The sequence below is a fragment of the Kogia breviceps genome, chromosome 7 (genome assembly GCF_026419965.1).
Source record: "Kogia breviceps isolate mKogBre1 chromosome 7, mKogBre1 haplotype 1, whole genome shotgun sequence".
In the NCBI taxonomy this organism is placed as follows: Eukaryota; Metazoa; Chordata; class Mammalia; order Artiodactyla; family Physeteridae; genus Kogia; species Kogia breviceps.
In genome coordinates, this window is record NC_081316.1 from 8,822,871 (window position 1) to 8,836,772 (window position 13,902).

Sequence of the window (13,902 nt, forward strand, 5' to 3'; positions counted from 1 at the left end):
TGGCAAAGCCTCACAATGTGCGGTCTGCTGTTGCTAGAGAATGTGCAGGTTATCCCCCTTTCGGATCATTAACACAATTATTAAGTCCTGCTGTGACAACCCCAAAGGGCTGCTCACTATAAATAAATGTTATATATCAACTCAACACCCCAGCCTCGGTCCTGAGTTACCAGTATAAGGTAAAGGTGGGTCTTAAACTCATCTGAATTCTTTTTTTCTTTTTATCTCTTCAAGAACTTTTCAAATGTCTTCGAATGGGGGTATGGCAAGCACTTTAATAATATGTCAACTTGTTTTATTCAGTTACCCTTTTGTCAGTCACCTCTTCCGGTCACATAGTCTCCAAAACTTCAACATCTGAAGGAACTTGATTTCCGCCTTTTGATGGTCTAAATTCTCTCTCAAATGAGAGAGAATTGTTTGTTTTTAATTTGTAAGTGATTTCCCTATTAATAAAAACTTTTGTCTCCCTTTTGGCTGTCCATCTGAATGGCAACAGCCTCTCTGATGAGCCGAAAAGAAATATCCTGTGACTCTGCCAATGACCTCCTCAGGTCTCTCCTCTAGTGTCCCACTTACAAAAATGAGCCTCAAAGGACAAGGGCTCAGTCATAACCCTCTGTCACCAGAGGTTCTGTTCACTTACCTGTAATACTTCCCAATCACCTGAACCACCTGTCTCAAAACTGTAACTGAAGAGTGAAAGAGCACCAGGACCAGAGAGGCACAGAACGGGGCTTCCAACAGCTTGGCGACCCCAAGGGCAGTCCCTCCCCCCCACCTAGTGCCATTTCTCACTTTGGCCTTACCTCGCTGGGTCTGGGTAAATTGGGTGCTCTCTGGATCCTGCTCCATCATAACGGGATAATGAAATGAGGGAAGACTCCAGCAGCCTCCTAGCAGAGATTAAAAAAATGGCAATAATCCCTGTCAATTACCAACTCAGAGGTCATTCATAAGGAAAAATGGGGGGAGAGATAAATAACATCCCCCTTTGCAGCTAGCTAACACCTCTTATCTGGGATCACACCCTTCCTATAAGCACTTAGAGGCATAAGTAAATGAAGAGCTCCAGAGCTCCCACACTGGATATGGCCACTGTATCATGTTGAATACTGCTCTTCTGTGAGAAATGAACAAGTGCTTTAGAGACATGATCTTATTTCTATTTGCAGTACCTCCAGTAGACAAATAGGAGGTTGGGATCAACATGGGAGAGGAAAATGAGGCATACTTAGAGACTATCATGTAGTGCCAACATTTACCTTGGTGTTCAGTTCCTGCATGTCATCCTAATCCAAAGCCCCTTATCTACTACACATGCTGCTCTGCCCACACCCTTTCTGTGAGTACTCCTACGGCTCTCTTAACAAGTGATAAAAATCTCTAATTATATAATCTAGCCCAACTGTCAATTCAATGATCCTATGTGTTACACACATATTTTATTGAGCACTTTTTTAGTGCCAGGCAAATACTAAGCACTTCACATGTAGTTCTTTATTTAAACCTCACCACAGCCTGGAAAGGTAAGCATTTCTATATATACATGAGATCAATGGGCCTAGAAGTTAAGTGTATTGCACTGCAGCACACAGCTACCAAGTGATAGCACCAGGACTCCAGTGAAGGCCTGTCAACTCCAAAATGCTTCAAACCACTAGGTACATGTATCCACTCTGAGTCCCAACTAGAATGCAGCTCCAGTATCACTGGCTCTTCCCATTTATTTAAGGGAAGCCAAAAATCTGGACTTTTGCATGAAATCTGTTACATTTTAGTTAAAACATTTTTTTCCTTTTCGTACGGGAAGGGCCAGTTAAAACACATCTGACAAACATGGCTCGGGGACCCCAGTTTGCCATGTCTGCCACACTGCTTCCCAACTCAAATGTGCCTTGGCAGCCAATCAAGCTCCTGCCATAGAAGACATTTCAAAGGAAGTGGTCTCAGAAAGAAATGCATATTGTTCCTCTCCAGCAGCATTTTGCCTGGCTCTACCAGGAGCAGGCCTCCAGCTCCCTGCTGAACTCTTCTTTAAAGCAGATCTGCAGGATAAGGACAGCAGCTACCAATCTTTTCCAATTGAGTTAGTTCAATTCACTGTTATTAAAACCAGCTGGCTTGGGCTTCCCAGGTGGCGCAGTGGTTGAGAGTCCGCCTGCAGATGCAGGGGACACGGGTTCGTGCCCCGGTCCGGGAAGATCCCACATGCTGCGGAGCGGCTGGACCCGTGAGCCATGGCTGCTGAGCCTGCGCGTCCGGAGCCTGTGCTCCGCAACAGGAGAGGCCACAACACTGAGAGGCCCGCATACCGCAAATAAATAAATAATAAAAAGATAAAAAAAAAAAAAAACAGCTGGCTTTAGGTATAGTCATGTGCAGTCACTTTATCCCAGCGACTGGCTCACGGAAACATTTTCCCTCACAGCCTGGGAAAGAGATACAGCAGAGGCCCTGTCAACCTGGCTTGCTACCTTTCCCACCCAGGAAAGTAACTGTTACATGATGTTTTGGATCTAGACAAGGCTTATAATCCCCACACTTAGGACAAGTTAAATAGTCCTACCACTGAAGGGAGCGCATACAATGAAACCAATGAGGAAGAGAAGAAAGCAATAAAACACTTCTCTCTGGTTGAAAACCTGAATCTCCAATGATACCACTGTTTACAGCAGCAGAAATGCTGTGTTTCATCAATTCTAAGACACGCTCCCCCCCCCACATTTTAATGTGTCTGAAATTAGGATACATTTTATAATTGTGTGATGCAATTTAATTGGCAGGATTTTTTCTTTCATAGGAGCACATAAAATAATGGCATGTCTTTGAATCTTGAAATACGGACTATTTGTGAGAGGAAGGGATAGTGAGAGGTACACAGACTGGAGAAAGAAGAAAAGTGAAATTTTGAGAAGAGTATCAATTTAGGCCATCACATATTCACTACTAATAAATTTGTCCTATAGAAATTGGGTGGGAGCTGAAGAACAGAAACAAGATCTGGGAGCAGCTGACTGCCCTGGAACACCCAGAAGCTTGTTCTATCCCAAAGGGTTCTGGAACGAGTCTTGAATTTCATTGAGCCCTGTCGTGTTACCCTCCAAATGGCTGCTTAATAAGCAGAGGCCCTTTGACAAGAGGCATCCTCCAGAGTGACCAACATATATCCTTCTTAAGTACTTCTGCCTGAAAAATGACCCTGCCAAATTAGGAGGCCAATATTACCCACTACTCTGCCAAGGCAGTGACAGTACTCAAAGAAATGAGGTGACTTTTTAGAGACGCTGTGAAGGAGATTCTTGAACCAGAAGAGCTTGGTTTAGACAATTTCAGTTTTAATGATTCCATTTTATAATCCCACAAACTCTACTTCCCACCCTAAATTCTTACCTTAATTAGGAAGGCATCTTAAAACAGAGTTATACCAAAATGCTAAGTTTTGTCTCTGGGGAGTCCCTGATGAGGTTCTTTTGGAACATATATATATCCCCTGTGCCTACTTACTAGAATCTGTTGGCACCATTTGCTCCTCAGGCAATACAGTGGACTAGCAAGTCATATACACACATGGCATCTTAACTGCTAATACACAAAACCAGGAGAGCCAATTATGGTGAATAGCACCCCCATACACGTATCACTGATGAAACATTAAGTTCTCTACAGTTACAACACAAACACTATCTGAGGGATTAAAAAACACTTCTCCAACTGGTGCTGAATAAAGAAAGAACGAGTAAATATCACCACCACTCCTAGGAAACTCAAAGAAAGATCTTTCTCTCTCACAGTTAGCTTCCTACAAAGAGCCATAGATGGGGAAATGACACAAGAAAAAGGAATGGAATGGCAGCTGAGCGCTTTCTGCTCTGGCCACCACAGATTTCACTTGACAATGATCAATCAAGTAGTTGAGTAATATGAAATCAGGTAGGATTTAGGATGGGCTCAGACAAGCTTGTTCAAGCTTAAAGCTACCATTTCATTCTGACCTGTTATTTAGAAATGTTTTAAAGAGTCATTGAAGCTCTGACAGAGGAAAAAAAAACCTTTCTTTACAAGTTTGCTGGGTTTATTCTCTAAACCAGTGGTGTTCAAGTGAGGTACATCAGGGGTTCTGCTCTTTTGATCCACTGGAGAACAGGAAGAAAATATTAGAACTTTTGATTTAAAATGTATAACCATAATGTCACGCACGCACGCACACACAGGTTGCTCAAAAGCTTTTTACTAAGGGAGGTTGTTTTTTTTAAGTCTAAAGGCCACTGTTCTATCAAACTACACAGTACTTTAAGAAAATTCAATGTTTAATAGAATATAATAATCACAAATATATAAAATATAAAAACTATAAATAAGGGCATAACTATGTTCACATACAGGTAGAGCAAAAGAGAGAAAATGATACAGCAGATGTGGTAAAATGTTAATATTTACGGAATGTGGGTGAAGAGTATATTCGAATGCTTTGCACTATTTTTGCAAGTCTGAAATTATTTCAAAATTTAAAACATCCAATATACAAAATCTAAAAGTAAACCACTGAAAACGAAAGAGAAAACTACTCATTTTCAAAAGAATTACTCACTTCTTAAAAAGAGTTTCTTCAAATAGCAAGTTGCCTCTAAAAAGCAGGTTTGACAAACTACAGGCACTGGGCCAGCTGCCTGTTTTTATAAATAAAGTTTTATCCAAACACAGCCACAACCACTCATTTAAATATTGTCTGTGGGGACTTCCCTGGTGGTGAAGTGGTTAAGAACCCACCTGCCAAGGCAGGGGACACAGGTTCGATCCCTGGTCCAGGAAGATCCCACGTGCCATGGAGCAACTAACCCCGTGCACCATAGTACTGACCCCATGTGCCTTAGAGCCCGCGCACCGCAACTACTGAGCCCACATGCTGCGACTACTACAGCCGGCACACTCTAGGGTTCACGTGCCGCAACTACTGAGCCTGCCTGCTCCAACTACTGAAGCCACGTGCCTAGAGCCTGTGCTCTGCAACAGAGAAGCCACCGCAATGAGAAGCCCGCGCACCGCAACAAAGAGTAGTCCCCTGCTCACCACAACTAGAGAAAGCCCGTGTGTGGCAACAAAGACCCAACGTGGCCAAAAGTAAATTTTAAAAAAAATTTTTTAATAAAAAAAAAAAACGAAAAATATTGTTTGTGGCTGCTTTGGAGCTAGGAAGGCAGAGTTGAGTAGTCCTGATAGGGAAAGGACTAAAGTATTTACTACGTGGCCCATTACAGAAAAAAATCTGCCCACCCATGTTCTAAAATATTTGCTTACATAAAATCCCTTGAAAGATAAGGTGGAGTCACTTAGGAATGTTAACAGAAAAACTTGAAATCAAAGTATTACACACTAGAATAAGTTATCAAAAATTACTATTAAGCCCTACTAAAATATAAGTCAATAGGAACACAATTCAAGCTGTAAAATTCCTAATATTTTAAATGAATACAACTATTTCTTCCTTCCCTAATTAATACTCTGAATATGTACAACAGTTCCCTAGATCAGCTGTATCCTTTGATGACTAGGAAAACAATAAAAAATAGTAGTAGAAGAAAGCTCTGGAAAAGAACAAAGTTGTCAGGGCAGATGAGATAGGTTACCCAAAAGAAAAGAACCTTTGGGGAATTCCCTAGTGGTCCAGTGGTTAGGACTCCGTGCTTCCACTGCAGGGGGCATGAGTTCCATCCCTGGTCGGGAACTAAGACCCCCACAAGCCGCTCAGCACGGCTGGAAAAAAGAAAAGAATCTTTGTTTTAAATTCAATGGGTATTGGGGTGGAGAAGTAGAAAGTTTGGGTACCAGTCTAGGCAAATAAACAAGCCAGTGACAACTCTTCCTTAATAAACAATTATATCCTAAAGATATTCTTTTAACTAATTGTCAGATCACAGAAAAAAATCAACAAACTAAAGCCAACAAACATGTACAGACCTTCTCCAATCACTGAAAACAATCAATTGCTAAAACTCTGTGACCAGGCTTCCCTGGTGGCGCAGTGGTTGAGAGTCCGCCTGCCGATGCAGGGGACACAGGTTTGTGCCCTGGTCCAGGAAGATCCCACATGCCGCAGAGCGGCTGGGCCCATGAGCCATGGCCGCTGAGTCTGTGCGTTCGGAGCCTGTGCTCCGCAATGGGAGAGGCCACAACAGTGAGAGGCCCGCGTACCAGGGAAAAAAAAAAAAAAAAAAAAAAAGAAATAAAACTCTGTGACCTATATATACTGATAAGGAAAGTTGCTCTTAGAAGCTAAGATGCTGGTGCCCCATGCCTGAAGAGTAATTTCCCAGTCTGGCTCTGATGTCTGGGTGACATCTTCTAGTCCAGTTCAGGGAAGCCAAACCCAAAGGAATAAACTCCCTTCCACCTAGGAAATAAAATCCAAATTCCTCAGCTTGACACCCAAAGCCTTGCAGCCAAAATTCTCATTCCTTCTGAACATACTATATGCTCTGGTGCAATCGTTTTCAAACTTATTGGTCTCAGAGTTCCTTTAACACTCTTAAAAATTATTGATGGGGCTTCCCTGGTCGCGCAGTGGTTAAGAATCCACCTGCCAATGCAGGGGACAGGGGTTCAAGCCCTGGCCCGGGAATATCCCACATGCTGTGCAGCAACTAGGCCCGCGTGCCACAACTACTGAACCTGTGCTCTAGAGCCCAAGAGCCACAACTACTGAGCCCGTGTGCCCAGAGCCCGTGCTCCACAACCACAAGAGAAGCCATGACAATGAGAAGCCCGCGCACCGCAACGATGAGTAGCCCCCGCTTGCTGCAACTAGAGAAAGCCTGTGCACAGCAATGAAGACCCAATGCAGCCAAAAATAAATAAATAAAATAAATAAAAGTTTTTAAAAATTATTGATGACCCCAAACAGTTTTGGTTTATATGGGTTTTATCTATCAATATATACTATATTTGAAATTAAAATTGAGAAAAATTTAATACACAAGCACACATTCCACTGGCCATCAGAGTGATAACTTCATTACACATCATGCAGTGTCTAGAAAACTCCACTGAACACTCATGCAAGAGTGAGAGTGAAAAAGACAACGAACATCTCAGTATTATAAACATAGTTTTGACTTCAGGGATCCCAGGCCACACTTTGAGAACTACTGCTCTAGCTAAACTAAACACACCCTCACTGCTTCACCTCTGTCTTTAGCTTGGCCATTTCTTCTTTCTGGAAAGTTCTTCCCCATCTCTGTCTGTAAAACTCCTTCAAAGCTCAAATACCTGACTCCTCTAGCCAGAAGTTCACCCTTTTTTCCCCCACACCCCGTAGCATCTGAATCCTCTCTTAAAAGGCCTTCTCCCAAGTCACCTGTACTGCAGTTCCTTGTAACTATGTCTTCTTCTCTCTGCTACTGGACTACAAGGTACATGAAAGCAAGTACTGGGTCCAAGTCCTCTTTTTATCCCCATAAAAACTCACATCCTAATGAACACACAATAGGAGACCAATAAATATCTAAGTGAATAAATCAGCAGGCCTAAGTAGACTTGTTAAAATAAGCAAGAAGACATATGTGACTGCCCCTCACTGACCCTGTGACTTTCAGACAAGGTTTCTAGATGTCCGAAAACTCACACTGAAATTCCTGAAGGAACTAGTTTTTCAGAAACTGCTTACATCACTCTTCATCCCTTCGGTCACTTAAGCCCTTCAGGTTAAAGTGCTGACACAGTTGTCCTGATAAATGCAGTGCAGCCTGGTCCCTAGGAGGCATGTTAAGTCATAAAGTCTGAGGCTGGCTACTTGCCTGGGAAACCACCACTGATGCTCCTGGACAGCTTATTGCCGAAAGAGACCTCACAGGGGAAAGAGGGCAATGTTTTCAGGGGAATGAAGAGGTGGGAGGCCAAAGAAACTTGGATACAATATTGCCTTCTTCATTTCTGCAACTTGCTCGGCAAGCCCCAGATCTCTGCCTTGGCGCATGCCAGGGCTGGGAGATGACAAGCCCTTATTCTTTGTAAAAAATAATTGTGTGTTCTGAAACGACACTTCTATTATGATTTCCAAATTGACATCTCTGCTTTAAAGCGGAGGCATCTAAGCCTCCCCATTTCACACACTGGCAATTATCGCTTAAGTTATCCAATGATAGGCACTCATCTGATCCCTGTAGGGCCCCCTAGTTCTAGGGGTGCACTTACAGCCCATGATGCAGTTGCCAGCAGAGACTGGCAGGCAATCCCTGCCCCTGCTGTGGGGTAGACCAAGGCAAGGTGGCACTGCTAAAAGGCTAACCTTAGGAAAAAAACAGACATGCTACAGAAAGAGCTCACAGTGCCTGTTGTGTGGATTGGCCTTATTTTACCATCATCCAGTATAAACAATTCACAGGGCTCAAAGTAAAGCCTTTTACCAGAAAAAAACATCTTTACAAAACATTAACATATCCCTCAATGTCTCTGTGCAGTGAGCAATTGATGGCAAAATATCAGAGCACAACATAATCACCGACACCAAGAGGGAAGAAGGTGGAAACAATTCATACGGGGTGTGCAACTGTGTATCTAGCTATATGAAAGTCTTGCCTGAAAAGTCAGCCAGACCCCTCTTAGAACAGCAGACCCTCTGCTGACCGTTAGGTACTTGGTTATTTTTATTTATTTATTTTTTAATTTTTATTTTATATCGGAGCATAGTTGATAGGTTATTTTTAATACAATTGTAAAATGACTGGTTGGCGCTATGCTTAGCTCCTGTATATCCTCAACATATCACACTATAGTTATGAAACTTCCATTTATAATAAAAACTCACTTTTGTCAGCATCTGAACTCAAAGGTCCAAGGTGATCTACATGGACATGTTTACTCTGTCTCCAATTCTTTCTCTCTGGGAGACTTGGGAGGTCTGCCCACAGACCACAGACATTTTTAAATTAGGAATTTAGATCAGAGGCTTTTCACCAAAGGATGAGTAGGATAATATCAATAACAAGTTCCAGAGCTAGTTCTGATATTCACATGCACACATACCAACAAGCAGCAGCCATGACATGCAAGTTTGGACTTTAATCAAGAGGCAGTTACTAGAGTCTGTCATACAGAGTGAAGTAAGTCAGAAAGAGAAAAACAAATACCGTATGCTAACACATATATATGGAATCTAAAAAAAAAAATGGTTTTGAAGAACCTAGGGGCAGAACAAGAATAAAGACACAGATGTAGAGAATGGACTTGAGGACATGGGGAGGGGGAAGGGTAAACTGGGACAAAGTGAGAGAGTGGCATTGACATATATACCCTACCAAATGTAAAAGATAGCTAGTGGGAAGCAGCCGCACAGCACAGGGAGATCAGCTCGGTGCTTTGTGACCACCTAGAGGGGTGGGATAGGGAAGGTGGGAAGGAGGTGCATGAGGGAGGGGATATGGGATATATGTATACTTATAGCTGATTCACTTTGTTATACAGCAGCAACTAACACAACAATGTAAAGCAATTATACTCCAATAAAGCTGTTAAAAATTTTTTTAAAAATTTGTAAGAGGCAGTGAATCCTAATTGACTGGTTTCCCCCCAAATCAAGAAGAGATTTACAGAATTCAATAATCCTGAATTCTCCCCTAATTTTTTTAAAATTTATTTTATTTATTTTTGGCTGCATTGGTTCTTAACTGTGGCATGCAGGATCTTCACTGAGGCATGCAGGATCTTTCGTTGTGACGCACGGGCTCTTCTTGCGGCACGTGGCTTCTCTAGTGCCGTGTGGGTTTTCTCTTCTCTAGTTGCGGTGTGCAGGCTCCAGGGCTCATGGGCTCTGTAGTTGTGGTGCATGAGTTCCAGAGCACGTGGGCTCTGTAGTTTGCTGCACGCAGGTTCTCTAGTTGAGGTGCGCGAGCCCAGTAGTTTCAGCACCCAGACTTAGTTGCCCTGTGGCTTGTGGGATCTTAGCTCCCTGACCAGGGATCAAACCCGCATCCCCTGCATTGTAAGGCGGATTCTTTACCACTGGACCACCAGGGAAGTTCCCTCAGCTAGTTTTATTCAGAATAATAGACAATTCCAAAAAAGTCTATCTCTAGACCTACTAATACTACAAAGGATATATGATATAATCATTTACTGTTTCAACAACAGCAAACCTTGCACATTTCTTCTCAGATGATTTTTCACATTCACATTCCTGACCTGAAATTTTAAAAACCCTCAACGAGGGCCATTCATTCTACTGATCCTGGTATACTGCAAACAGCATACTCTATAATATGAAGTAAAACCTTAGGGCCAACATCAGGAAGGCAAAGAGAAGTTAGTAAATGAAGCCTAACAAGAGAATGAGGAAAAAGGAATGCACAGTGGGCTGGGGCATTTATTAACCAGAGGCAAACAGGCAGTCTTCCTGGCTGTCTGTTCAAGCAATTAGGTTTCTGGAGTCTATAGAAATAGAAAAGAGGGCAGAGACTCCAGCTGGGCCCCCAAACAATCCACTGTCAGTCCTTGCGCTAACCCAAAGCTCAGATCGCTTTTCTTATATCCTGGGCTCACTCTGAACTGCTTCTCTTAGTGACATTTGATTTTCACTGATTCACCTCTGGGGGTATACTACTTGACCTTCCACCCTGATCCCAACCTCAGGAACCTTCTTGATTCCCTCTGGACTCAGCATTTGACTCCACTGGAATAATTTCTCTACCATTTCCCTCTGTCTAGACAACACGAAATTGTCATAAATGACACCTAAAGTACAATTAGGAGAAAACCTGCAATTTCCACTCTCCTCCCCCGTTTCCCAAAAGAATTGCACATGCATGTCAATCAGAACTCCCATGAAGATTAACTCTGTGGAGCCTGGAAGCCATTTAATTTCCAGCTTGCTAAATATTATGCATTCCCCCCCACTCCACTATAATTAGAAGATCTAAACTGCCTTCTTTTCTCTAGCACTAACGGTTATAATCTCAGAGATCTGAATGCCTGCTGAATCGATACCTGGGTAGAAAGTCCTTATACTTTATCCAGATGCATTTTATTTAGCGGAATCAGACAAAAGCAAAAAGACAAGGCAAAAGAGAAGAGAGGCAATGAGAGAAAGGCATGACTCAAGAGCATCAGAACCAGGCAGTACGACTGTAACTATCATAAAAATAAGATAGTTTGAAGCCACTGCCAGTTCCTTGTGAAATGTAATATCAAAAACCAGCAAGGTCAGGGGACAGAAAATCATGAAATAATTTATCAATGGTTTTCAACGGGAGGGGGTTCCCCCCAGGAAACCTATGTCTGGATACATTTTGGTAGTTGCAAATGGGTGGGGGGAGTACACTGGCATCTAGTGGGTAAAGGCCAGGGATGCTGCTAAACATCCTATGATGCATAGGACAGCTCCCCACTCCTCCACCGCAATAAAGAATTATCCAGCCTGAAATGTTAATAGTGCTGCTTTTGAGAAACCCTCTGACACATCTTAACAGTCTGAGATTAACAAAGGGAAATTGAATAACTAATATATGAGGTAAGTCCGTGCTTTAGCTTTAGAAACAAATTGCAGTTTAACTCATCATCTTGTGTCACTTATTAGCTGTGTGACCTTGGGCAAGTTCATTAACCTCAGCGTCCAAATTTAATGGGAAATGCCTATTTCACAAGGTTGTTGCAATTAAGTAAGAACATTAGTAGCCAGTACACAGTCTAATAAATAATGATTATTTTTTTTCTTCCCTCGATTACAATTCCCAAAGTACCTGCAGGGAACACCTAGCCACCCAAGTCACTATGCCTACAAAGGTGGTTCCCTAGAAAGACAAGTGTTGAAGAAGGACTGGTACCGTAAAGGCAGAGACATGGGTATCTCAGCCCTAAGAATCACAGAAGCCTCACCAAAATAAACCAACAAGAGGAGTTAGTCAACCATCCACCAATCTGGCTACTGGCCCATCCAACCACTGATTCAAACCACAAATAATTATTGAGTGTCTATTATTGGGTATATATTAGTACATAAAATAGATATGGTCCCTGCAGTAGCTAGTATCTGAAGATGGACTCCAAAGAATCGTACTTCTTGGTATTCTTGCCCTTGTGTGGTCTCCTCCCACACTGAATCTAGACCAGCCTGTTAATTGCTTTAATCAAGAAAATGTGGTGAAAATTTAAAAAAAAAAAGTGGTGAGTTCTGGGATTAAGCCTTTTTGAGAACTGACTGCTTCCAGTTCCTCCCTCTTAGAACTGTCACTTTTGGAAGTGCTAAGCCACTACATTAAAAAGTCTGGTTACTCTACTGGAGAGGCCACATGGAGAGAGGAGCCCTTAATAGGCCTAGCTGCTCCAAATGAGTCTCCAGATGACTCCAGAGAGATCCCAAGCAAGACCAGCAGAACTCCCCAACTGAGCCCAGTCTACCCAAAGAACAATGAAAGATAATAAAATTGTTATTTTAAGTCACTAGTTTTGTTTTTTGGTTGGTTGTGCATCAGTAGATGAATGAAATAGTTCCTGATCTTGTAGAACTTTCAAGCTAGTTACAACAGCAGCATTAAAAGTTAGTCTACAATGGAAACTTGGCTACCAAAACAAAACACCAAACAAGACATTTGGAAAGGGACCTTAAACAATAAAACTCAGCGCAAACTTGCTCACTGTCCAAAGCATGAGGTCTTGGTACTGGTCAAAAGGGTGAATGTCAATTTAGAAAGACTTTCTACTTTTTCCTACCTGTCTCAATCAGGCTCTCTTCCTTTCTGAAACACACTTCTGCCCTGGATGGCTCCCTCTCAATATTGAAGGTGACCCTAGAATCGGGAAAACTAAGGCTATTTGTACTCCCTCTCTTATCAAGAGGCAAACAGTTTCTTTTGCACAGATCATTATAATAGAGTGCAGGAAAAATGAAGATAATATCCCATTCCCTTGCTATGGGCCACACTACTTTCTGTATTATTGCACTTTCTAAAATAGAATCTCATTGAGTCTGCTGCAAGTGACTAATGGGAGTAACTGGCACTAGCCCTATCACAATAGCCATTCCTTACCCTTTCCTTTATACAGCACCTCACATTTTTATGTACTTGGTTTACTCCAATTTTACATGGTGAGATTTCATAGATAGACCATGAAGACTGAAGTCCAAAAAAAAAAAAAAAAAAAAAAAAAACCACACACGATACTAACAGATACAAAAGAAAATGACCTGTAGGGAATGTGTCATGGCAAAAGGAGTTTTTGTTTCCTTTTTGGGTTTTTTCTGTTTGTTTTTTGAGCAGAGTAATAATGGAGAAAGAGAGAAAAGAGCTGGCATTTCTTGAGCATCTAAACATGTAAAAGCAACTGATGCTTAACTCATTTAACCTGCATAACAACGATTTTATAACTGAGGTTCAGAGAGGATATGTAATCTGCCCAGGGTCACACAATAGGGCCAGAATTTGAATCCAAAGTTGCTCAAATCCAAATCCTTCTATTAGAATACATTACAAGAAAAGAGGGGGAACCTAAGGAGACTATGAGAGTTAAATAAAGTAACACTGTATCACACATGGGACAGGAGCAAAAGGAAAAACAAAGGTGATGGATAATGCAAAGGAATTTTAGTACACTACAGAGATTTAGGGACGAGGTGGTGGTTGCGATGTTAAGAGTTCCTGGGTGGTCTAAAACCCAGTTAGTATTCTCTAACTTAGTGCATATCAAAATCATCTGGAGAGCTTGTTAAAAACACAGACTGCACACCTCCCACCCCAAGTTTCTGATGCAGTAGGTCTGGAATGAGCCCAGAAACTCACCATTTCTAACATCAGCAGGAGATGCTGATGTTCCTGGTCTGAAGACCACACTTTGAGAACCACTGGCCAAAGCTCACACGACAAACACATTCTGATGTATCTATACCACTCTCTCTCCCTCTGTCTCTCTCTCTCT

The 13,902-nt window shown here is 42.1% G+C and overlaps 1 protein-coding gene across 14 annotated transcripts in view; it reads right to left on the minus strand.

Moving 5' to 3' along the window:
* The window catches only part of AMBRA1 (autophagy and beclin 1 regulator 1), a 178,167-nt gene that overhangs the window by 112,979 nt on the left and 51,286 nt on the right, over window positions 1-13,902 (minus strand). For 9 of the 14 annotated variants that reach the window (XM_067037108.1, XM_059068381.2, XM_067037111.1 and 6 more), the window contains one exon: window positions 810-896. The exons of the other annotated variants lie outside the window; for them this stretch is intronic. In XM_067037108.1, coding sequence (XP_066893209.1) covers window positions 810-896 — 87 coding nt within the window. The remainder of the gene's footprint in view (window positions 1-809; window positions 897-13,902) is intronic. 14 annotated transcript variants of the gene reach the window in all.